This window comes from Grus americana, chromosome 5 (genome assembly GCF_028858705.1).
Source record: "Grus americana isolate bGruAme1 chromosome 5, bGruAme1.mat, whole genome shotgun sequence".
Lineage (NCBI taxonomy): Eukaryota > Metazoa > Chordata > Aves > Gruiformes > Gruidae > Grus > Grus americana.
The window spans coordinates 27,584,525-27,610,204 of NC_072856.1; the positions used below are offsets into that span (position 1 = coordinate 27,584,525).

A 25,680-nucleotide genomic window follows, 5' to 3' on the forward strand; every position below is an offset into this window, starting at 1 on the left:
TGAGCCCTGGCTACTCACCTTGTCATCTGGATGATGTGTTAATGCTGATGTTAGCACTTGCATTTCTACAAGAGCATGCTGCTTTTCAGTTTATATTCTTGATAAGCCATCCAATTACGGGCTTCCTACTGTTGCCAGTTCTTCCGTGTGTTGACATTATTCATCGTTCCTCGTGAGCAGCTGTCAGCCATACACCAGAAGGCAGAGGTATTTCTGGCATCTGCTCACAAGTAATACTTTGCATGTGGTCCTTCTGGTCAGCTGTATTAATTTATTTACCTGCTGTAACTGGACAGTACTTCAGTTCTAGAGGTGAGGGGGTTTACTACTTATTATTTCTCTGGGGCTTTTTCATGTGGATGGTGCTTCTGGCTGTCATCTATGATTTTTACACCCCTTGGACTGTATTGGCCCCCTGTAATGAGGCCAATGCAGTTACTACGCTGACCGTATCAGCAACGTCACAAACCTCCTGTTAATTCAGCAGTTCGTCCTATCTCTGGGCTTGGTCACAGTGACCCGTCGCTGCTGAGGCTGCGCCATGGCAACATCTGCTCTGGCCTCAAAGGAGCTCGGGAGCAGGTGGATCTGTCCCAACAGGGTGCAGTAGTTGGCAGGACATGCGCTGCGCACAACCACGTGGACAGTACTTAACACAGCGTAAACAGCGTTGCGCTGGATGTGTTTTCATGTGTAGCTGCCCTGTGGCCTTAAGGATGTTATTCTGAGAACATTCTTCTTTTTTTTTAAATATGTACAGTATGCTGACAATTGGATGGTATTTGATTGTTCATGACCTTGGTGATTAAGCATCCTTCTATGACTGTTTACTTTTTCGCTTATTTGCTGATGGTTTTTTCCAGTCCCTTGTTTTACTGGTGACATAGTGAAGAGGGTAGACACTGAAGGTCCTGCAGAAAGGCCCAGATCCCACAGGACAGTTTCTATGTTTGCCAGCAATTCATCTCTCCCCACATTGTGCAGTGTCTAAGTGCATGACATGATACAAATACACACACACACGCCCACACGTGATGTAGATATAGCTCAGCATCTATAAGGTTGCAATGGGTTACTCAGTTTATTGTGTTACCTCCTGAAGATAAGATTAAGAAAAGATTGCTTTTAATATTTATCCTTGTTCCCCAAGCTGGAATATTTCCCTTCATAGAAGCTTTCGGTGTACACAGTCATTTTTCTCTTTTTTTTTTTTTTCCCATTCCTGCCATTTCATCCACTCTCTTCTTTATAATAACCAGACACCCTTTACACTGCAGCTTAAATCAGCAGCTGTTTTATTTACACCTAGATTTTTACTATCTTGTCTTTCCTTTAAAGGGAAGGTGTTAGCACCTTGCATGGCATTGTAGGTTATACAGGGTTAACTTTAAGCAGTACTAGAATGCAGCTCTTAAGTTTGGTTATTAGACAGACATGCTCTTTCACCAGCATTTCTTGCTGCTGGGATACCCACACTAATTCTTTCCACATCTTATTAGTCTCTTCTAAGTCTTCTATCAGATCAAAACATTCCCATGCTCCTTTTCAGCATGTAGTAGCAGCTAAGTACAATGCAAATTCTGCTGGGTGGTTGGTTTTTTTTTTTCTTTCCTCCTTTTCCCACCCCTTTCTTTTGGAGACACTATTTCAGCTGGGGTGGGACAAGCAGCTAATTCTGTTTCCCACTCACTGGGGAGGTCACCAGGGCCAAACACTGCGTGACTGTTCTTCATGCCTGCATTTGGGGCCAGCCAGGCACCCATTCTGTCTTTTCCTTGCTATCCTTCATCCAGTAAGGCATTCTCACCAGCACCCTGCTGCCTACTCCAAATGTAATGCACCGGTGCATTTTACCCCCTCTGTTGGAGGCAGTGACCTGCTCCGTCCTGTACTCGCTGACAGGCAGCTCTGACCATGCCCTGTCCTGGAGGAGAAGGACTGAGAGGTTGGTCCCAGACCTGTCAGTACACACAGAGAAAAGCACAAAACAGAGCATTGCTTACGTAAAAGTTTTATTGGAAATTCTTTGAATACTTGAAGTACACTGGAGACTATTTCCAAAACAATACAATTTAGGAGCCTTCCCCTTCACCCAAAGTATCTGTAAATCAGCAGCTACATACATACTGTCCTTAATATAGAATTGAGCAAACAGCTGCTAAAATAAACAGCCTTCGTAACACAATCTGTGGCAGGCCACAGCAGCAGCAGCTGGATCTTTCCTGAAGCGGAGCATTTGTGCAGTGGTCAGAGAACACAGAGCCTAGACGTAGCAACTATGTGTTGAAGCTGAGGAATGCCCAGAAGAGAGGCACGTAACTCAGCCCTAGAGAATCTCTTTATTGCTATGGCCATCCAGCTCAACACTAGCAGCTTATATAGGTGAATTTCCAGCCTTCTGAAGTAGGAAAAAAAATGTGCCATGCTGATGTTCTGCCTTCTGAGATGTGGGAGCTGTAGCCATGTTAGGAACTGCATCAACAAATGAGAACAAGCATTGGGCCCAGGGGACCTTCTGGACAGGATTACCACGAACGGCCTGCTTTCTGCCAACTCCGCAGCTTGTTGCTGTTAGAAGAGGACAGCGGTAGCACTGGCTACACAAAGTTCAACCTAGTCTATTCTTTTCCATGAATAGAGTGTGAACCAGCACTTTACCCCGCTTCTGCTGCTTTGCAGCCCAGCTCCTATCACGTCCCCAAGCACAGCGTGTACGTTAAGAGAAAGGCGACAGCAACCACCTGTCTGAGAGCTACTTCCTACAAGGTGGCAGAGACCAACTTCCTCAGCAGAGGTCCACCAATTCCTTGTGTTCCTGTACCCTTTTGCAACCCTTTCCACCCATAAAACAAGGTGGCTCTGCCTGCGGGGATCAAGTATTTGTTAAAGCCCATGTAACTTAAGCCCTCTTGTGAGCTGTTTACCTTGGAAGCTTTCTTAAATGTTTGTGCATCTTATTTGCAAGGACTAAGCAATTTCTTTGTGAGGTTGCTGAAAACTTGAATTGGTTGAGTTAGCTAAAAAGGTTCTGGTGGGTAGCTTTCCTTCAACATAGCTCTCACCTACAGTTTTAGAGCTAACGTGGTCTCCCACGGAACACATCACCCAACAAAAAAAGCTAGTAATGTTCAAAGCATTGCATTGCTCTGACCTTACAGTAAGCTCTATTCTGAACTTGGTTCCTTGCTCTAACAGTGGCACAGAAATAGTGTTCTAGAGAGGAGGTGGGGTTCCCCTGTCAGCTGCTAGCAATCTCTTTAAATTAAGAATGCAGCTAAGTTAAAAAGCTGCCACATTGCGCTAACTCGAAGGCTGGTTACTGAGCTACTCTAAGGAAATTAAGATGGTTCCTCACTACTGAGGCAACACAACCCCACTTCTGAAGGAAAAAAAAAAAAGTGTTTTAGGACAGTAAGGGGTCTTGCAGTTGCTCACTCTAGTTACACGTGGGAGGAGGAGAGAGAACCACAAGAAGACCTAACTTACCTAAGTTTCTGATTAGTGTCAGTTTCTTCTCCGATCCTTACATCAGGCAAAAGACAGGCAACAGCCAAATCAACCACAGAGCACTGCCAGCCAGTCACACTGTTGATAGCCAGATCATTACAAAAATAAAATTTCAGCTAATCAAAAGCCAGCTGATTAAAAAGTACCATAAGCTCCCAAAAAATGTGCTTCTTTAAAGAAGCTGCTCCTGAATGGCTGAAGAACACTGCAAATTCATCCATGCCTATCAGAATACAGCTTTTAACCAAGTCCCTGCCAGTCCACTACACTGATGTGTGCATTTCATTCTATCAATGGGCCCTGACTGGATGTAATGGACACATAGTCCCCAAATCAGAGCATTATATTAGAATAATCAAGTCTACCTTAGAAAATAAGTATCTTGGATATTTTCCTGCAAAGAGAGACCAGTCTCACTGGCCAGGATTCCATGGCACACTTGCTGTCTGCAGTGATCCAGGGCAGAATGACCCGCACTACTACGTGAAAACAGAACATCTTTTAAATATAGGTTTCTTTAAAAGCAATAAATATTTCTTGATTCTTAAGATCATCTATTAACCATAAAGCAGGAAGGTTTGCAAGAGTTAGAGGAAAGAATCTTGGACTAAGACTCCTAGTTACATAACCCTAAAGAAATAGGATTCCTAGTATTTACAGTTACATTTCAAAAGCAGAGACTATGAATTCAGCATCATCACAGCTGCTGCGTGCAGGCTTGCCAACAGTCAACACTGGTAAACTCAGCATGGCTGAGTATTGGTACACTTGGGAAGGAAATGTGGAATTTATTCCTGCTTATCCGCTGGCATAACAGAAGGCCTCACATGTGTAGAGACCCAGTTCCTTAGAAGCAGGAAAACAAAGGTAACTTGTATTACACAGGTCCCAAAGCTGATGTCACTCCCTGGGCTCCAGGCACGCACGCTGAAGTCAGGATGAAATGCCCCGTTCTGCGGAATGGATGTCCTGGACTTAAAACTGTTGAATCTGCTGAACTCACAGACCTTGGAAACGAGCCGAAGCTTTCTATGCTCTAACAGGATCAGAGACTGTAGGAAAAAGTCTGTTAGCAAGAAGCTACACCTAGGGAACTTAGACCATAGGACCTCTGGAGGAAGCGTACGGCAACTTTTCACAAAGCCCCTCCACACAGAACAGAGGCTGAAGAGAAAATAAGTTTCATACATTGGAGTTTGACTTCCCGTGTCCCTACTGAAGTCTTAAGTTCAAAACTGACTGTGAGCAGGAAAAGCGGTCCAGAACTATGCGGTGGTGTAGTTGAGGAAAATCAGCAGATGAACTGTATCTGCTGTTGAAGAGAGCAATCAAAGAAAACTCACTTGATGGAAGGAACTAGTCAAAGTGAGACAAAAGGCAGAGCAGGGGCGATAGAGATACTTGTTGATGTCATTCTCCAGGATGCCTTGATGAGGAAGAACTGCTGCAGCAAAACTGAAAAACAGCTTCACTGCAAGGTTTCTACAAAGGCGTCAAACTCTTTGACGTTTTTCTCGTGGACTGCCAGCTTCTCTGGTAATGAGTCCTGGAAGGGCAAAGAAGGGTATAGATCAGGGCCCATTCACAGCAGATAAAAGGAAGCTTTAAACACACACTTTAAGGCAAAAATTCTTTTTCTGAGTCATGCAACTCCTCTCCGCTGCCCCGGGCTCCCCCTCCCACATGCACAAAACCAGGAGTCCTCTAGCAGCATCCAGCAAGTGACCCTGAGAAGGGCACTCTGCCCAGTGTGTGTTTGTTCTGCAGGAACAGTAGGTGCACTGGGGCCTCGCCTTGTGCAATTCCTGCCACCAGCTGCAGCACAAAAACCTGCTCATGTCGCTGCCTTCATCAAGCTGCTTGAAGCTTTCAGCCTTCAGTATTCATTTTTCCCCACAGTATGTTACAACGCCTGGGAGCTCAATGTAGCACTCACCCAGACATGACTTTCACCAGCCAGACCAGGATTTTACCTCTGCTCAGGCTGCAAGATCAGGCCTAGCTTGCCACTAAGTTTGACACGTCAGAGGTACAGTTAGTCTTGGGGGTTTGAATGACAGCCATAGCAAGCATGCGGCAGCAGCCTTCAGCCTGAAGATAAACACACCAGTTTCAGAGGCTCAGGTGTGCCACTAACAAACTTGCATTTGGAACGTCGTATTAGTGAGGGAACCCTTTTGGTAGGGTCTCTCTTCTGAAGAGATACAACTTTTTTCAAACTAGTAATAGGGAGAGCATTATAAAGAACACATGATTTCCACAAACAGAAATTTTAGGGTTCCATACCAAATCCTCTGCCATGGACTGCGCTCCAATGTCAATGGAGAGGCTGCTGAGTTGAGGGGGGTTCTGAAACTCACGGTAAAATGTCCCCAGGTCCATTGGAAGAATGTCATCTTTTGAAAATGCTGGTTTCTAGAATCAAAGATACTGCTGTTAATTCCCCTCCAAAGACCTTGGCTTCCCTTCTGCCATAACCTCAGGTGAAGTAATTACCTGCTATCAGTAAACATCTTGGCATTACAACTGTTGCTGTAATAATGCAGATTAAATAACTGAAGGGGAGCCAAGACTTATGCTTGCCTGAGCACTTGGAAGAGAACGCTTCCTTGGGATCTGGCCCCTTTAGGCATTAGAGAGGACACCAAGCACAGGTGTTAGTTGGGAACTGAAAGAGTGTTTAATTTGTAGCTGTTGGTTCCGAGTATCAGTGTCTTTGCAGTTTTGGAACTGTCAAGCTCTAGTTTGGAACTGTGAATCATGGGTCTTTACCACCCCCACTGAAAACTGCTCTTACATCACTTGCTGTTGTACCAGCACCTGAAGCCCAACTAAGATGCAGCTGTTATGTGAGAGCACTGATGAGGGCACTTACAAAGTCAATCATAACAAAGTCATCGTGGGTGTTCCCTGTGCTGCTGCCACTGGAGCCCTCCGAGTGTAAGCTGCCTTGTAGAGGAGATTCAGTGTCTGGGGAGTCAGGAGGATTGACCTGCCCAAGAAATCAAAGATGGTGAGTACTGATCTTATGATCACATCTGTCTGTGTATTTGACAGTGTGGGGGCAGTTAGGAGGTTGGACAGTAAACATGGGCTACAGCAGGGGCAGCAAATGCATACTGTTTGCGTATCTAAACAGCCCAAGACTCAGCACGGGAGATTTCTTGAAACCAAACAAATAGGAGTAACTAGTTCTTTGCTCAAAACCCAAAGTGTATTCAAGGTAGGGAATAGCATGGATGTTGCATAAGGGATGCTGAGAAGGCACATATTATACCTCTGGAAGAGGCTTACCATGGGGTCGTTATCTTCCAGCTCAACATTCTTGGGAGCAAACATGGCAAAAGGAATGTCTAAGTTGGCCATGGTCACCTGAGGAGATTCAGCAAACAGAATTTCACTAAGATGCTCTGCTTACCCAGCACAGAAAAGGATATTGAAAGTCTTTGTCAGGCCTGCTAAAAATTGCCTAAGATCCTGTCAGCAGTTATGCAGGAGGCTGACAATCTCATTTAAAAGGCATAAAATAGAGAGGTTGTACTCAGCTGACCTAATGCAGATACATACCCTGCAGTGCGATTGCTTATATATGTCTTGTATAATACAGGCAAGGATTAACAAATTGCTACAAATTCAAACAATTCCCCTTCATCCATCCAAAAGGCCTAGAAGAGGGCTTAAAATTTAAGAGCAGCCCTAGGAACTGGGCAGATCTCTAAGCTGCCCTAGCTGAGCTTAAATGCTTGCTTACTTGTGATGAACTGGTCTACTGCACGTCCCTTCAGGGAAGGGAGGCAGCCTTCCTCAGCTGCCTACCAGCATCCCCAGTTTATGAGCCTGTGGTAGTGGCAGATCATTGTGAGACCCCAAGTGGAGTAGCAAGTCTTCCATACCCAAAAAGGGTGTTGGCAAAGCAGGGCAAATTCAGTGGCTGACGCATCCCCAAAAGGATTTTACGAAAAACAAGCCTGTGATGAGGGAAATGCAGCAGACAGGAATATGCGCCCTCAGTCTCTGGGGTTGCCCTGGCATTGCGGTGCTTTTTGCCCCTTTGTGTCGGAACAGATGGGAGAAGCAGGGTATTGTGGTGCCCTGAGATCTACTGCGAGTTACCTGGTTAATGGGTTTGTTGACAAAAGCTCCCACCTTCCGGATAAAGATGGTCTCCAAAAGGTCACGTGGGGAGCCACACTTCCCTTCGCTGCTGTTTGATACCGTTTCTGTGTCCTCGCTGGAGGAGGAAAATAGACTTAATTAGTGACTCACGGCACAAACAACATAGATAAATCACATGCTTTGCAAGACTCCTTCATTTTTTTGGGTTTACGCCTTGTATTGGAAGAAGAACAACAGAAATCTCTTTCCTTGTACCATATCTTCTTCCTCAGTCATGAGTACAAAAGGGGAGTGGGACACTTGTGGAATCAGATTTTTGTTTTAAGCTGGACAAAAACTATTTAGTTGGATGAAAAGTTGCTGCCAACTGAAATAGGCTTTTCTTTTTGGAGATGGACTTTTAGCTTCAGAATGTGCACGTTCACAGCAATTCCTGCTTATCACTACTATTTTTTCAGTAATACAGTAGTCACAAATCTGTCAGGAGGTGAGGGCAAGAACCAGAATTATATCTGTCACTCAGGTTACAAACGCAGCAGTCTAATACATCACAACCGCTACTGCCACTATGATTAATTCATAATGGCTATCAGTTATTTCTACTATGGGTATTCAGAACTTTAAAGAAAAAAAAAAGATTGAGTCCTCTGGCAAGAGGACTACTTAGCATACCCAGAAAAGTGCTGGTGCAACTATAATTTTGGTTTCCTCATAGCAAAATATCTGCTTAAGATACCTGACTTGGAACTATGTGACCGCAAGAGACTTCACAAAAAATAAATATGGTGACCAAAATAAAGATTTAATTAGCTGAGAGGAAGGTGACTTAGGACCATTTGAGGTTGCATTGTTTCCTTTTAAGTAACTTTGTGCCTAAAGTTTCTTAATAAAATAGTGACCAGATTTGTGGTAACTACAACTGGTTTTGGTAACAATACACATTAAGTCCCTGGAAATTTAGGACTCACTGGTGAACTCAGTTCATCTTGTTGTTTTACAATCAGCAAAAACAGTAGAGAGATTAAAAAAAATAAAATTTATAATAAAGTTGACATGACAGAAGTTGCAGGGTTGTTACAGTGAGTAGCAGGTGTAAGTAGATGGGTGAGATCATTGGAGAAAGCAAGCTGCTAGTTGTTTTGTGGGATGGAAAGATAGTAGTTATGCTACAAACAATAGATAAAAAGGGGGAAAACAAAAAGTTTTATCTCGACAGCATTATAAATGGGCTAGCACAAGTGGTGGATCATCTAAAACCAACCTACCTACTAGAAGGAGTAGCTGCTGAGTAGTGGACTCCATCCAGCGGGGTGCACATCCTCTCTTGGTCAGCTTGAGTGCCATGTGCTGGCTGGCTTGGAATTGGGGGAACTCCCCCCTCTTTGCCTGGACCAATCAACTGAGATGGAGAGGAACAGTCAAGTTAGAGATCTCAAAATCAGGCCAACACCACAGTGCAATACAGAACAGGTTCCGTCATACTGGGACTATGTTGTGGAGTTTTTGGCATGTGACTGGGCTCTAGCCCCCGAGAGGCTGACAGGTGTCAAGTAGATGGTGATCACAACAATACAAACTTTTTTTTTTTTTTTAAATTCCCTTCCTACTCTACTCCTCTCCACTTCAGGCCTGTTTTACACTGCAGAGCTCTCTGGCCATAGGTCCTCTGCTTCAAGAAGAGGAGAGGGGGGAAAAATCATATCCTTTTGCTATGACCTCATTGCTCTCTACAGCTTCCTGAGGAAGGGAAGTGGAGAGGGAGGTGCTGATCTCTTCTTCCTGGGATCCTGTGATAGGCTGTGTGGGAATGGCTAAAAGCTGCACCAGGGGAGGCTCAGACTGGACATGAGGAAGCATTTCTTTACCAAGAGGGTGGTCAGACACTGCAGCAGGCTTCCTAGAGAGGTGGTCAATGCCCCAAACCTGTCAGTGTTTAAGAGGCATTTGGACAACATGCTTTAACTTTTGGTCAGCCCTGAAGTGGTCAGGCAGTTGGACTAGATGATCATTGTAGGTCCATTCCAACTGAAATAGTCTAGTGTATTCTACCATCACTGTGTCAGGAGAACTCTGGTGTAGCAGCAACATCACAGGCAGAAAAAGACTTCTGTCAACTTTATTTGTCTGATGAATGGATGCAAATATGCCAATATGGACTGTCAGTGTATCCTCGGTCTAGGCTACAGTGCTGTGCTTGGACAGCTACAGGGGCGGCAGCTCTGTAAGAACAGCCAGAGTTTGGGATCAGTGACACCCTGGTGCAGGCAAACAGGTCTGGTGCCTGCTCTCTTGGCATAGTTTTTCCACGGGACCCCTACCCCAGTAAAGTCAGGGATGCTGAGGAGCTATTTCCCAGCTCCTGTGCAAGTTGTGCTTTCTCTATACTTTACATTATTTTCATTCCTGACAGACAGGATACCAATGCATGCGCTAGTTTCAAGGCCTCTCTCAGATGTACAAGTGACACAAATGGTTGCAAATACCAGCCACGCTTGTTCTACCCTCTACAAGTACCTGGTGAGGGTGTGCAGCGTTCAAGCCACCAGCAAAGAGTACAGGATACCCCGTGTCAGCTGATCCAACTCCCAGCGCAGCAGGCTGATAGGAAAGACGAGAGCTGGAAAGCTAAGAAAGAAGAGAAAAAAACCAAGAAGGGCAAAGGGAGAGGAGAGAGGAAGGGGAAGGGGAAGGGGAATGCCCCACAGTCTGAATAATCATCAGTCACTGAAGAAGGAACAGGAAAAGTCAGAGGCACAGAATTTCAGGCTGGCAGAAGGATGCGAGATTTTCATTGGAATCAATAATGAAGGTTATTACTCTAAAGGTTCTTACTGCAGGGGACTAAGTCTGGGCCTTGACGAGAACACAAGACTGGTTTCCTACACACATAGGAGGAGGCTGTGCAAGGTATGACTGACAGCCAGTCACAGGGAAGCTCTGCTCAACAGGCCTGTTTCACATACTGGAAAAATCACAAATACCATCATCAACTTACTAAAGAGTTAATATTGAATATTTTTTCCTCAAAGCAATTGCATTATCGACTGTTTGAACCCATTCCCATTGCACATTAAAAGAGCTGATCTTCAAGGCCTGTTCAAATAGTTTCAGCCAAAGAATACAGAGTCCCATAAATGTGCTAGGTACAGAACTGGGAAAGCTAACCCTTGTGGGATTGCTTTAGCAATGAAGAGCTGGAAGCAGTGAGACCTGGGAGAAGTTCCTTGCACACCCAGGTAGAAATCTAGCTGGTCAGATTAAAACTTTTCTGGTTTGGCTTGCTTGACCTCAAGAGGAACACTTCTTTCAGAGCTCTGTGTGTGTGAAACTCCAGCAGGCCAATGCTGACATCACTTACAGGGGTCTGAATGACGACCAGGCTTTTAGTCACTGGAGGCTAGTTAAGCTGAAAGGAGCGCTAATGACTGTGCGGGTCGCAGGGACACTGGCTGTTAAGAGAAAACACTCAGCACTGTGCCTTACTACTTGTGTCTTCCACTAACAATCCTTGCAACAGTTGTTTATTTAGGGGTGCTTGTCCTGTCTTTGGGAGACCTTCATATGCAAAAGCATTTAAAGCAGCCAGTCTCGATAACCTGCCTGGCCCATTTTGTGTTCACCAGCCTTTCCCCTGCACAACAAACATTCCACATTGTCAAATTTGTACTTTCCTGTATTTGTTCTGTCACACTAGAACTGTATGTGGCCATGTATAGCATATTCTATTGACAACTCACTTGATGTGAAAAGGCCAGTCCCATCACTGGGACCTTCAAGGTGTCCGTCACCACAGGAGGAGGGGTCTGAAAATGTGCCTTTGTAACAGTAAAAACATACTGTGCACAGACACAGACACACAGAGGAAACAAGGAAAAGAGAAAGAGTGAGAGAGGGGGAGAGAGGAAGGGAGAGAGAGAAGGACTTCAGAGAAGAACTATAAAGAGTTGGATGAACTGAATACTAGTGAAGAGGTTTTGGCTGCAGCAGCCACACCTACACATAGAGCAGAAGTCTCAGTATTGCCAGAAGCACACTAATTTTGTAAAGAATTGACTGTTTTCCAATCTCAGTGAACTCAACACAGGTAATATTTTAGACTCCAGTGAACACTGACAGAAAGTAACTGCCAGAGACTCTGTTCCACAGCTAATTACAATTGGTACCAGCCAATTACCAAGGAGAAGGCTGAGTGGATGCCAGAAAAAGCCAAGAGTGTACATTCTGAAAAAAATATAAGTTATACGTATTTCAATACTCTCCATCCATACATATTCCTAATGTTCCAGCATCCTGAGGGATCGTATCTTGGCAGGTCTGTGCTGCACCCTCAGAATAAAGGGGACCCAGACTAAGGTGCAATTTAAACACACTGATGTGAAGAGAAAACTGTCAACAGAAGCAACATTCCAGAAGTAAACACTGCCTCACAGAGGGTATTAATGCAAAAAGGACAATCCCATACCTTCTCCCAGTCATTTTCTTACCAACAGTTTTCAATTTCATTTCTGGGTACTACCCATGGCCAGACTTTCTCCTGAATTTTGGGCTACTCTGTGACCCACACAGACATGCTATGCTACCTCACAGGGAGAAGGTAACACCTATTGCCTTGTATCATGCAGGTTAGGCCTTGATTCTACTGGGAAGGCAGGCAGAGATTTGGACAATTTGCCTACAGAACCACACAATTCCCAGTATTTTCTTACACATTAAGTTATATATAGAAAGCTTGAGAAAGAAATTAACTTTTTTTTTCCCCTTCTAATTTACTTTAGAGACCACTCTGCCAAGACAACCTTACAATTCTAACTGTGGTAACAAAGACTGGCAGTTGCTTTACAAATAAGTGCACAGCATATGGCAACTATGAGCCACAGGAAGAGCAAGAATGTAGGCTTATACTTAATGTGAATCCTCAAGGTTCATCTGTTTTCATAAAGCTTTTCCTTTCAGTGACAGCAAAGCCTCATGTCCCCTGGGGAAATGTCAACTTCAATGTATTTAGATACACTATTACTGTTAAGTAACACTGGCATGAGCAAGCCAGCGGAAGTTTCCTTATGAAACCTTTTGCATTTAACCCATTTTGTGAAAAGGCAGGACACAGCTAGCCCACAAACTCATCTCCTGAGCTGTGTATCGCAGAATAAGAAAAGCTTTATTCCATCAGACTTACCGTGAGTGCTGGCTGGTTAGGTCAATGTTGCCTGATGCCCTGTCACCCAAAATCCACTTGGTGCAAAAATGCTTCCTAAGAAAAGCTCATTTCTAGCTTGTTTATACAGTAGAATACGTTCTGCTAAACCAGTCATACTAATTCCTCTGAAGCAGCGGAAAGACCCAAAGCAAATTCTTTCATTTTGGAACATCATTCCAATTATACTTCATTCTATATTTTACATTGACAGCAAAATAGATTTAGAGTCTTTATATTGTCTTTAAAGATCAGTAGAGCCATCTGCTTGGCTGGACAACAAGGCAGGACATTCCTGAATATTTAAAGCTATAGGACAACTGCAAATCTGGCCAAGTCTTCAAAATATAGAATTACGGAGTTACATATATAAGGACAGTTAAAGGAGAAGGAATTGGAGTTTCTGGTTTTTGCTATTCAGAAGGAAACGTGTATTTATTTTAAAATTGGAACTTAAATGAAATTTGCATGCGTAGGTGGAAGTACAGAGTATTAAGTCCCTAGTTCAATACTATGACCCAGTTTCTTTGCTGATACTTATTCCTGCTGCCCCAACTAGTTTTAGATGGTTCAACAAATAAAGCTTTTGTCTTTTTCCTGCTTTTCCATTCTGCAATGCAGAAAATATGACTGTGCTATAAGCATTTTCCTGATATTTTGGTGTTTCTTTCTCAATGTCAGTCTGTTACCTCTACTGACGCTGCCTGGCATCAATCTCTTGAATCCCTCTTCTTGCAGTATCGGTATGTGAATCTATAAGTACTCTGCTATCCTCTTCAAGCACATCTCAGCCCAGCTACAGGAGTAGGTTCTCTTAATCTTTCTCAGTAACTCAGTCTTTCTAGTCCCTTAGCATTTTGTTGAAATTAGTATCTAACTAGGTTTTACTCAGAGTGTAGCTATATAAATAACCCACACATTAAATTTTAATTAGCAGCAGGAGGTTGCCTGTTTGCACAGTAGTTGATGTAGGAGTATGCACACTATCCTAACAGTGGTTGTTCTATCTATGAGTAAAAAGAGCCTGGTTTCTCTTACCTGAGATGGAGGAGAGGTGGAAAAAGACGTGGTACACACTTCTTGGGAATCTTCTACTGAGGGGTATACTGCACCATTGTCCTCACCAGCTCTAAAGCAGCAAGAAAAGAAAAGCTTTCTAACTGGAAATATTCCTTCAAACAAACAAACAGTAAAACACACTGGGACAAACACTGCAGGGAGGTTGAGAGTATTTGAGTGGAGTTGAAAGGAGAATTATGAAGGGCTCTCGTTTACTTGGCAGAACTGAGGAAAATAAGCTAAGAAAACTTTAATTTTCCTCAAGTGCTCCTCTTCTACCCCCAAATAGAAACACTTCCCTCTGTTTTTTTAACTAAAGGTTTTATTATACCAGCTAATGCTACTGGCCTTGCTGTTTACAGAACCATTGTCAAATAATACCACTGGTCCCAGTCTGACTGCCCTCACGTGCATTTTAGAGAAGACAAACCTCATCTACAAAGATAAACTGAACTCTGATCTTTCCCCAGTGGAAATATCTGGAGATGCATGCCTCTGGACATGTAGTTCTACAGCAGGATTACCTATTACACTTTCAAATTCCCAAAGGCAGCCAAGGTTAGACATCCTTTGTGTCCAGGTGCTGCTGTAAGGAATTTGGGAAAATACTGGGGCTTGCTACACTCAGACTTTTAGATGTGAGGAGAAAAATGTCACCCTTCCTCGTATGCTCAACCATATCAAGATGATTGACACTAACCCTTCAGTCTCCCTTCCCATGCAGTCAGGAAATAATGGAAAAGGCTCTGTATTTGGGCATAATTGATGCCTTCACCATGGCCCAGGACTTGAACTCAGTATTTCCTCACCTGTAATTGCAGGGATGCATGGGTGAAGAGCTGGGATAGGGACGGTCCACAAAGTGATCAATGATAATCCCCATGATAGGAGGGGTCCTCTCAAACTGCCTGCAAAGCAACAAGCAACGGTGTTATTGGCTTTTTCTCTCTACTCTCATCCCAATTCATGGTGCCCTCACAGAAAACCGTTCTGTTAACAGGACTGGAGCATCTTTACAATTCAGCCCTGCAACTCCAAGTATGCATCAACAATTTGGAGTTCTAGAGTCTGGCTCAGGGCTACTCAAATACTCCACTTGCTGCAAGACTTAAGCATGAAAGAGAGTATTCTCCATGAAAGAGAATCTCAGCAGGAAAGGATAAGCAAAAGGGAAAGATTTAGGAGCTCATAATATGAGGGGTTTAATAATACGTTATTGTAAAACAGTTCTGGTACAATCATATTTTCTCACCTGGTTGACATAAAAGCAAGGTTGATTCTGTAAGCACAAGACAAAGTGATGGTGCCCACTGGGGTACCCACTGTCCCAACACGGACTGTCTGGAAACCTGTAAGGTTAAGGAATGATTATTAGTTCCACTGATAATTTATGTTCCATACTTTTCTATTCTGAGGTTACATTATCTTATTTCTATAGTGTTTCCATTATCCCTTGCAATCTGAACTCCAAAGGCACATACAGAACCCATGACAAAACAGCAGCACGAGGTTGCCTTGCTGGTAGGCTTCACCTACAAGACTTCTGATGTTGCTTCCTTATCTTGGTCTAAAATATTGCTCTGAAGTGCCTCTTGTTCCTGAGTAGATCATGATCTTTGCCAATCCTGCCCCTTATCAACATACTTCCATATTCTTATTTCAGTTCCAGATCACTAGAGTCAAAATGGCAATGACCCCAGATTTTGTCAAAGTACCACCATTATACCTGTCACCTTATGACAGGACCCTTCACTGGTAGAGCCAGATAAAAACCATATGGTAAACCTCAGACTTAATTTTCCTAATGGCACTCAGGAATAGTAATAAATGGCTAGCCAGTATGGAAAACAGTTCTGCTCTAGTTTGTGTGTGTTGCCCAATCATACCTTCTCCCAAGCCACTCAGTTGCACTTCACCAAAATATATCCTGCAGGAAAAGGAAAAAGAAATGGTATTAGGTCTGTTTGGGCCATAATGCTATACATATCCTTATTCCTTATTTAATTTTATGAATTGAAAGGCTGGAACTACTTTTCCTCTTTAGAAAAAAAATAAAACAAACTACAAAAAGAAGTGGCTAGAATGCCCATCTCAAAAAACCTTCCAGCTACTTCTGAGGAAGACATGTCGTGTAAAAAGAAAAAGGAAGAGAAAATGGTAGTCTAATAAAAAATTTCTCTATAAGTTTTTTAAGCCTCTGTGGCAAGTCTACAGTTCAGAGCAGAAATGTAAAGTGATAGAAACTTCATGGACAGGTCTGAGTCTAAAAGCTGATACTCATCACACAACATAAAAGATTAATTGTGCTGTAAAGAGACCTGCTCTTAAGTACATGCCAAACCAACACTGGAGGCAAAAATAAAGGAATAGCTGGGATTTCTCTTTAAGTTCTCAGCTGTGCAAATGATAACAAACCTGAGATTTAGAATCATCTGAATTAGCTATGCAAACATGTCAAAGAATTTTCTCAAAGCCAAAAACAAAGACCGGAAGGTGATAACCATGAACCACAAGCTACTCAGATCTCACAGGCTAAACAGAGTTGAACTCAGTATTTGGATGAGTAAACTGCAAGAACTACAGGAGGCGGAGCTGAGGATGCTTCTTTAAAATGGACAAGCAGAGAGAGTCTGAATCTATACTGCAAAAGTATGCACTGCAGTTATGTGCAACGTAGACAGGCATTTATCAAATATGGGCCAGACAATGAACAACTGGATGCTAATAAGGAATTTAACCAGTGCTTGCTTGCATGTAGAATTTTTGTACTCTTCTCAACGTGGTAGAACAATACTTCACAGCCTGTGCTTAGTTTTTCTTTCAATGGCTCAGATGGTGATATATAGCCCAAAGTTCTCTTTTGTCACTGATCGGTAGTAGTTAAATCCAAAGAATTTGAATTTATGATTGCTCATCCCTTTTTACCATATTTGCAGCTGCACTGTGCAAGTCTAGAGTCTCTGCTGTTTGTATTTCAAATGGGGAATTTCATATTCTGCTTTACCTGTACAATATTACATATTCATGGCCTTGTTTCCTTGAGAGTCTGTAGGCTGGAGTTACCCTGGTTATAGCAAGCAAAGACTTCAGCAATAGAGACAGCCTGTTGTATACGGTGTATGAAACTTTGATTTCTTTGTCACACCTGTAGAACACAAAGGGAAAAAAATTAGTCTTTTGTTCCCAACTAAGTTGTTTTGGTTTTGTTTGTTTCAATTTTTTTAAAATCAAAATTAGTCTGGATAATTGTTTAATGTCAGTTTTATTGCCAAAATGATAAAACAATGCCCCGGTGTGGCTACCTGTTACTGACCAACCAGCTAAGAGTCCTACTTCAATCTAGTCACCTGTTGTAGAAGTAATTGCTGAAAAATGCCATGCAGCCTTCTACTAGAAAGGAACATCTTTTCAGTATTAAAACCATTTGTCATTATAGAGTATATAAATTCTTGTATCTGAGGAAGCATACTAGTTGTAATGGAAGAATGAAGAAGGAATAAAATTACTAGTCTATTTTCTTGACACCAATATTAAACAGTTTGACTGCTGCGCTAGACAAAGAGGGGACTTCCCTCTGAAGTGTTCCAGGCCACGCAGCCAATATGTGCTCATTCATCACCATGGATTGAGCACACTTCCCCATTTCATCAGCTAAAACAAACACATGCACACAAAGAAAGTGTGAAGAATGCACTTACTTTTCATTCATTTCTAGACACCAAATTTCCAGCTCCATGGAGTCCCCCTGGATCGGAGAAAGGATAGCAAACAAAGCCTCATTTCAGAACACAAACCTTTTCACATCTCATTAATGATCAGCAACAGCCACAGCTCTCAATGAAGATGTTTCTCCTGGCTCTCTCTTTCTTGTAATGCAACAATAGAAAAAGGTGCCCTGGAAGTCCCACTGCGCAGTTAGATCAACTGAGGGAAGACCTTCCTCAAAATGGGTAAGCTCTTTATGGTCTAAAAAACTAAATTTTGCTGCTCTATCATTTGTGTGTTTGGCCTCAGATATTTGCAGTGAGTTGCTGCTCTTAAACAATACATTTCTTTTCATCAGCATACTACCTAACTTCATAAATGAAGATATTTTCACATTGTCTTGGACGAAAGGGCAGGAGACTTAAGATTCAAGTAAAAAAATATGGCATCTATTTTGACTCAGTTCTCACCTCTGAGGTTTTGAGAGAAATCTCCACGCACATAGACCGTCCAACAGCAGGTAGTTGTCCTGCCAGGGCTTTCTTTGCTTCATGAGTAACCTCTGGTATATCTTTGATTGCCAAATTGAACTGCAGAATGAAAAAGATTATTCCATTTTTTTATTTCTTTGAAAAACTGCTTATTGGTACACTGGAGACAGACTCATAGACCCATATATAACATACCAGGTCAGTGTCCACTGAAATATTTATGAAACAGAAAATTCCCAGACAGGCCCAGGCTTTACATATTTGCAGACATTTCTTTGGCTAATTCAAATGTTTTTCTTGATCCTGCCATAAAAATCATGTTCCTTTTTCCTCACTTCAGTCCTATCTTCACTCAAAGAGTATCCTGAGTCTCTTCAATTTTAATAAAGCTCATTACGTACGAAGTCCTGAATTGCAGAGTTACAAACTTCAGACATAAAAGAACTCATCACCCCACCCCCAGCAGATGTTGGAAATGCACCTTAGCTGGCAGGAGTTGCTGAGAGGTATCGTTTACCTCTCCTCTAATCAGCCCTTAAGAGCCCAGAGTGACATGTTGCATGTCAACAACAACAAAAATACCCCTCACCACCAATGAGCATAATTGGATATAGTAGTTATTCTATGAATAGTTATTACAGTCTGCACAAGAGTATAACAACTACATTGTGTTCTCAACACACACACACACAAAACCCCCAACAGTTATGGAGCTGCTTTAAAAAACATGACTTTACCCAGTCAGAGCCTGTTGGGGAGGATGATGATCGGGTACAGATTTTCTCTCCAAGTCGGGCCTGGACAATTACTTGTACCGTCTGGAATAGAAAGGAAAGATACACACATGTTTTGAGCTCAGCAGAGCCCTCAGTTCAGAACCTGAGCTAGAGAAATCCCAAGTCAAAAAAATGAAAGCACTGACCAGGATGTAGAGAAGTAGAGTTTGCTATGCTAATCTTCAGATGTAATCAACTTCAGTTATTACATATAGCAGGTAAACATATTTCAGACAGAAAATCATTTTAAGCTGACCTTTCTTGGTAATAACATGAAGTGACCGAGTCAATTTTGTGATCAGGAGTTGCACAGTTTTCAGCAATACTGAAACAAAATTTACAACTCTATCCTGAAACTGGACACATAAACAAAAGTCAAGTGAATCTGTACAATTATAACATAGTCATTGTCAAAGTATCTACTTGCATCTACATAACAAGCAAGGCCAAATTTTATAATTACATATCAATGTAATTCAAAAGAACATTATGGTATTATTTGCTTTTGGACACAATATAAAAATTTAGATAGGCTGAAAAGAAAGAGTCCAACAGAAGATACTGCCTAATACCTGGATGGTTAGATGTGTTGATAGGAGCCCAAAGCTAACAGAGGTGTGAAGTGCCTATAACCGATTCTACAGCAGGACACTTCTGGGGGAAGAGGATTTGAAGGTAGAAAAAAGGGAAAAAGAGGTTTCTCTAGTTATTCTCAGGAATCTCCTAAATTTGCCATCAGCTTTTCTTGCTTTGGTCTTGAGCAAAACCAAAAAAACCCAAAGCAACCCAAACTCCAACCCTGTTACACAGCAAGTATGGCATTTGCCCACAGGAGAAAAAGTTACCTTTAAAGCAAAAAATTTGATGAACTTGTCCAGGTCCTTCCTGTCCTGGGAACTGAGATCAGTGTCCATTGCATATGGCAATCTGAAATATAGCACAGGCATGGGAATGAATTCTTCCTTTAGGTTTCTGTTTCTATTTCAAGATTTCAAAATTATTTTGCCATTAGAGGCTACCTCTAATGATAAGCACCAAAGGCCTCTGCCTGTCAAGATTGTAACATGCTCCGAACTTTGGGGGGTGGGTGTGAGGTATAAAGGCGCATGAATGTTTTATCTGGTCAGTACAAAAGATATTTTGCTAGCTTAATTAAAAAAAAAACAAAACAAAACCCAAAACACCCCAACACCACACTGACTGGATTCTGTACCAAGCTATCCATACATGGCAGTCTCTGCTTCAAAAATAATGTATCTTCAGTTATCAGCACTGGTCAAAACCAAGCCAAATTGTTTTCTTGAGCCTGAAATTCCATAAAGAGCATTCCAGCAGTATTTCAGCAGATATTGAAATCTATATAATAAACCATTGCTGGAATGGGCTACACCGCTTCTTTACTTCCAACAAGTAGTACTTGAAGTAAACCTGTACAGCTACAAATCACCTACAACCAACTGAAAATATACATTTTTGCCAAGGGATAGACCAAAATTCTCTGTTCGCTTCTCTTGAAAGCTCTGACAATAAATACTTAGCTCCCACATTCACACTGCCTTGTTTTTCAAAATACGATTGTTTCTAGCGATACAATGAACTCGCAGAGTGCCTGAAGGGAGGCAGGCCAAGGCACTAATCAGATTTCTGCCACCATCATGTCACATGGCCTGGGACAAATCACAATTTTTCTGTCTCAGTTTCTTCACATGTAAGTTAATAATCATATAGAGACCATGGGGAGGAATGCCTTAATTAGCAGCATTAATTGTACTTTTTGCTCACAAGCCTTCAAAGTATTAATTCACTCAATTCCTGCTGCTGTTTTTGTTTTGAGACAGCTAATCACCCCGAAGCAGCTTGTCAAACATCACATATTTACGGAACGTGCTGCTCATCACAGAAACGTTGGCAGTCTAAGGTCAGTGAGCACGAGCAGCTGCCATGCACAAGGTTACTCTACTCAGTGTTCAATCTTTAAGCAAAGACTGAACTTGCAGCAAGGTACACTATTTATACAAATTAAAGCTTAGCAGGACAAAGGGGCTAATAGCCCTGTTCACACAGAAAATATCATATAATCTTCAATGACAACATACATCCAGAACTTCTGTTTAAAATATTTCACTTAATAGCAGTAAATATGTATTTTAAGTAATGCTTTAGGAACATCATCCTCCAAGAATGGCTGCTAGATAAGAGTACTGCAATTTATAGAGCATTTTATAGAGAAGAGTGCTGCTTTCTGAATGACTCAATAAAAAGAAAGCTGGACATATAATATGGTTCAAAGTTTCCAGGCTGTATTCATACTGCATCTCCTAGCGTTGTACTGTTCTCATTACAAATTATAATTTAATTTGAGAACTAACAACACAAGCAATTCAGCATCAGATACATTATCAAATTATCCTTTGGATATTATAACCTCCTCATCAAAAGTATTATACTTTCTTTCACTGCCTTTACCTCCACTAGACAGAGATTACAGATCTTTTCTACTGTGGGGGAGGATGCAAAAGGAAGTCAGCACTTAAACCGCTAGATGTTCAATCCATGCAGCACTCTAACTTAACAAAAATAAGCTTTTAGTATAGACACTTCCCACTACAAAAAAAAAAAAAAAAAAAAAAAAAAGGTGAGAATGACCTGTTGTTAATCTTTTAACTTAACTAAGTAAAGCACTGTAAGGGTGAGATCTACAACAAAACCTGGCTGATGTGGGCAATAAAATACTGCATTAAAAAAATAAATCTTTTCCTCAGCGAAGAGAATGCTGACATTTAAATATCAAGAGAAATCAAATTAGCTTTTAACAAAAGAAGTGAGAGGGCATTTCTATGCGAACCTTGGAGAACGGTGCAAGGAAGTATATATATCCTTATGTTGTAGGAGAGCTGTCAAATAACACACCTACATTTGCCTTATGGGGTTGGAAAATAATTCTGGTGTCTACTGTTTCAAGAAATTTGGGAATTAATGGAAGGCATTAGGCTCACTGGTCTGTTAGGAAAAGAAACAAAACAGATCATGAGCAAGGTTCTCTGTGCAGTATAGGAACTGGTTCTAATGACTATATAGCCAAGTATCTCTAGAGAGGAGAGAAACAGCCACCAGAGCCATGTCTTAGATTCAGGGTTCAAAGAATGAGAGCTTCACAGTTCTGCCCTGCTGCAGCAGAATTGGGATTCTTTCTGCAAGACCTCAAACTATCTGTAACATTCATGAAACGTTTGGAGATTCATACTCTTACCTCTCAAGCTCCAAATGCCAGCAATAGTTGACTCACCAAAGCCTAAAGCAGAGCAGAAAGTATTGGGGAAGGTTTCCTCTCAGGAATCTGTAATTTCAGGGGAAAACTGGAACCTTGGAACTCAGCTCCTGACATGTCTAAGGGCTGTCATCTGACAACCACCATCTCATTTTTGCAGGAGGGCCTATGGTGATTACCTGAGGTCTGCTAAGGCTTTGAACAGTATTTACCTTTAGAATCATTCTGGATAAGAGTCAAGACGGGCCTAGAATTACAGCAAACATTTTATTTACAAAAATGCCTCGGTACCCTCAGGTTAGCTGATACCAGCTGACCCGAACAGGAAGGAAATTCTTTAAACTTAGTTCCACCAAGTTCATTCAACTTTGCAGGTCCTCTAGGTTGCAACGCCAGCACGGCTCCTTGTTAAGTGCCAGTATCTGGGCATATGCTTAACGCAAGGAGGACGCTGTCTAATTTTACACTGAATAACAACTAGAAGGAAATAAACTTTGGTCTAGGTTAGAAACCCACAGATGACTGATTCCCCCTCAACCAAGTAATCCCTTACGTAAACTGATACCTCACTGCTTTAGTCTTACACGTAGGCTGTTCACAGGTAAAAACAAGCATCTTCGCCACATGGCTTTTTGCTTTGTCTCCCTCTTCCTGCAACATCCATTTTCATACTATTGCCTTTTTTTATATGCCTTTGTCTCCACTTTCCTCTAAACAGAAATGTCAGAGACATGTTCAAAGAACTGCCACACATGGCTCTTTTAGTCAAAAGCTTTATTCTCTCTCACAAGGTTACGGGGCAGAGAAGAACACTAGGCTTATCCAACAGTTTAATGTCTAAGCATCGTGCTTCATACACTCTACTGGTATTTATACTCTCTTCTCTAAGGAGTACACATCAGTGTAAGCTGATGGCACCCTATCTGCATGATGCAACCAACTGCAAGAGCCCTCCCGTTCATGAAACTACAGCTACCAGCATGCCATGCTCCAGTCTGACAGCCTGCAGCCACCTGTAACCTGTAACACAACAGGTGCACAGTGACGCCTGCGCATACTTACATGTGTTTCATATGTGGAAATTTAGCGTGTGTGTCTATTTGACACGCACTTACATAAATGGGAAAGGAGCAGAAGCACCTGACACATACCAGGCTTTATTGTTACTGCTGGGGAAAGTTCATACAGACTGCTTCCATCGCCTCCCTCCTCTGAGATTTCACGGAGCCATGGCTGCTACAACTTAAAGTCATCATGCTTTCCTTTCAAACAGATATTTACCAATGCAAAATAACTACTCGTGGTTCCTATCCCAGAGCGAAATTAAGATGACCAGAGGGAAGAAAGAAGGGCTGTCGCTGTACAGAGAGGGCTGTGGACAGCTCTCATCCCAGCTCTATGTTCCTGGTTACCTGACTGTGCCCTGCAGACCAGGCTCCTTGTCCCTACCACTCTTCCAGAGCTTCTTTGGTAATCCAGGACCCAAATCCAATCTCTGAGCATGTCCTGCGTGAAGCTCCAGAAAAGCATTGTTGAATCATGCAGGTAAACAAGAAGCACATGGAAGTTTTTCAAGCTTTTAATAGAGTGCCTTTGATAAATAGACTTGACTGCCAAGAAAGCTTTCCTAGAACATCCCCTTCAATGACCAAGAAGCTTCACTGCAAGCAGGTATTTTGAGCACATTAATAAGCAACTATAAAAAGATCTCCATAAAGACAGTGCTCTGTTTCAAGGCTGGGCCTACAAGTCAAATTCCAGTATCCTACAATTACTTAAAATTAATCTCCATTTTGCCTTCTTAGTAGGTTAGTCAGAAACCTGGGGAGAGGGAGGGAACAGTTCTAACTTTTAAGGTATGCCACTCTCATTCTTTAAAGTTTATGGATTCTAGCAGAAAAACTGTTTCACATAATACAAATATTCTGATGAAATCAAAGGCTCTGTAGTTCACTATATGGTTAAGTTTTGACTGATAAAGAGGCAATTTTTCCTGCTGATCAGGAAATAGACTTACTTCATAACCGATAAATGACTTAGGAAGTATCTACTAAAGCCAGCACTGCCAGCTCCACTGGCTGAAAAACAAAATTAAGTAATTCCTGTTGACCAGCAGTGACATTCTGTACTTCCCTAAGATCTAAAAATGGTGTCAGTTCAAAGGTCCATCCTCTCATTTTGTTTGTTGGGCTGAAGTATACAGACTAAACCAGAATCTGCTTCTACATACCCTGTACTACAACCACCAATATAATCACCAGGTCTCAATTTTTGTATGAATATAAGTTCAAAAAAGTTGAGATTATACAATACCATTTAAACAAAATAAGGTGATCCTGTATGATCCTTCTGGACATTTAAATACAGCCTGGCTCATCTGAATGACTTATTTCTTGCCACGAGAAGGAGGGTTCCACCAGGTCAGGCCACTCCTGCAGTAATTTGGAGATGCTCTAGACTTCATTTGCATAGCCAACTAATTTTCAGCTAAGGCAGTAATTTAGCGTGTTTTTCCCCTTTACAGTGTGCCTAGTCATGCGACTTTTGAGCTTTGTTAGGCAGTTTGTAGGCTTAGTCCAAAGTGTCACCTTTTCTACCGTTTCAGACGGGGAAGGTGTCTCTGCTCCCACCGAATGGATGGGAATGACTCCGGCAGTGGCCCGACAGCCACAGCTCTAACAGGAAATCAAGCTGCGATGATTTGCAAACCCCTGATCCTTCCTGACAGCAAACTCACATGTTACAGGAAAACTATGCAATGAACCATGGGGTCTGAAGTTCTACGTGTTTCTAACGGGCTCTGAAGCATTTTGAGTTGAAAAGACACCACTTGGAGAGATTTCAGCGGGCCACATCCTTCCCAGTCTCCACTGACAGTCACCACCCGTTAGGAAAGCAAAGCCAAGGGGCATCGGCACGGCTGCAGCAAACCCTGACTTTAGCGAGCAGCGAAGCGAAACTAAAAAGAAGACACAAAGCCGCAGCTAAAGGCTAAAGACCCACGTCCCGATCCCCTCCCCTCGAAGAGCCGCCCGCAGGCTCCCGGAGCTCCCACCCCCTGCGCGGCCCTCCCCGGCCCCCGGCCCGGCCCCCGGCCCGGCCCCGGTACCTGTGCGGGGGCGGCAGTGCTGGCGGCGCGGCGGCTCATCCCGCGCGGAGGCCCGGCTGCCCGAGGGGGGCCCGCCGCCCCGCTCCCCCCGCCGTGCTCCGGCGTCTCCTCAGCGCCCCGCCCGGGCACGGGGGGGTCCCCGCAGCCCCGGGCCCGCTAGCTGCGCCTCCAAGTCCCAAGGGCCCTGCGGCTGCCCTGGGGCTCCGGCCGGCGCCCCTCCTCCGCCTCCTCCTTGGTTCCGGACCCCGGCGCCCGGACCGGTGGGGGTCTCGCAGCCGGCCGGCTCCGCTGCGGCTCGCCGCGGGTATCAGTGCCTGTGGAGGTGAGGGGCCGGTGGTAGGGGGTCGAGCTGCCGCTGCCCTCAGAGCCGCGGCCTACGCCGCGCCGCCGCCGCCGCCGCCATCACCGCCACCGCTGCTGTTTGTTTTCATCCGCTGCGGGCGGGGGGGCGGGCG

The 25,680-nt window shown here is 43.1% G+C and overlaps 1 protein-coding gene across 21 annotated transcripts; it reads right to left on the reverse strand.

Annotated features, from left to right (window-relative positions):
- Positions 1–1,995: 1,995 nt before the first annotated feature.
- ATG13 (autophagy related 13) lies at positions 1,996–25,657 on the reverse strand. 21 transcript variants are annotated; one of them, XR_008577247.1, is made up of 19 exons: positions 25,226–25,653; positions 19,694–19,775; positions 18,810–18,890; positions 18,052–18,171; positions 17,575–17,621; positions 16,881–17,021; positions 15,763–15,803; positions 15,129–15,225; positions 14,686–14,784; positions 13,856–13,946; positions 11,361–11,459; positions 10,138–10,248; positions 8,889–9,022; positions 7,621–7,738; positions 6,802–6,879; positions 6,383–6,499; positions 5,794–5,922; positions 5,444–5,598; positions 1,996–5,053 (listed from the first exon to the last, which is right to left on the reverse strand). XR_008577247.1 is itself a non-coding variant. In XM_054826247.1 (19 exons), the coding sequence occupies exons 2-18, from the start codon at positions 19,760–19,762 to the stop codon at positions 5,506–5,508; spliced, it is 1,632 nt and encodes a 543-aa protein (XP_054682222.1). In that variant the 5' UTR covers positions 19,763–19,775; positions 25,226–25,654; the 3' UTR covers positions 1,996–5,053; positions 5,481–5,505. The 21 variants fall into 21 exon arrangements, 20 of the variants coding, with proteins under 20 accessions (XP_054682222.1, XP_054682221.1, XP_054682218.1 ...); XM_054826247.1 differs by having other exon boundaries at positions 5,481–5,598; positions 7,654–7,738; positions 25,226–25,654; XM_054826246.1 differs by having other exon boundaries at positions 5,481–5,598; positions 10,138–10,221.
- Between the last annotated feature and the right edge of the window lie 23 nt (positions 25,658–25,680).

Coding starts and splice junctions, on each gene's coding strand:
- ATG13 (XM_054826243.1), bottom strand. CDS start 19,762: ATGGACACTGATCTCAGTTCCCAGGACAGGAAGGACCTGGACAAGTTC. Junction 18,172..18,809: donor CCCCAACAGGCTCTGACTGG/GTAAAGTCATGT, acceptor TTCATTCTGCAG/TTCAATTTGGCAATCAAAGA. Junction 7,739..8,888: donor GCAGCTACTCCTTCTAGTAG/GTAGGTTGGTTT, acceptor TTCCTCCTCCAG/CGAGGACACAGAAACGGTAT.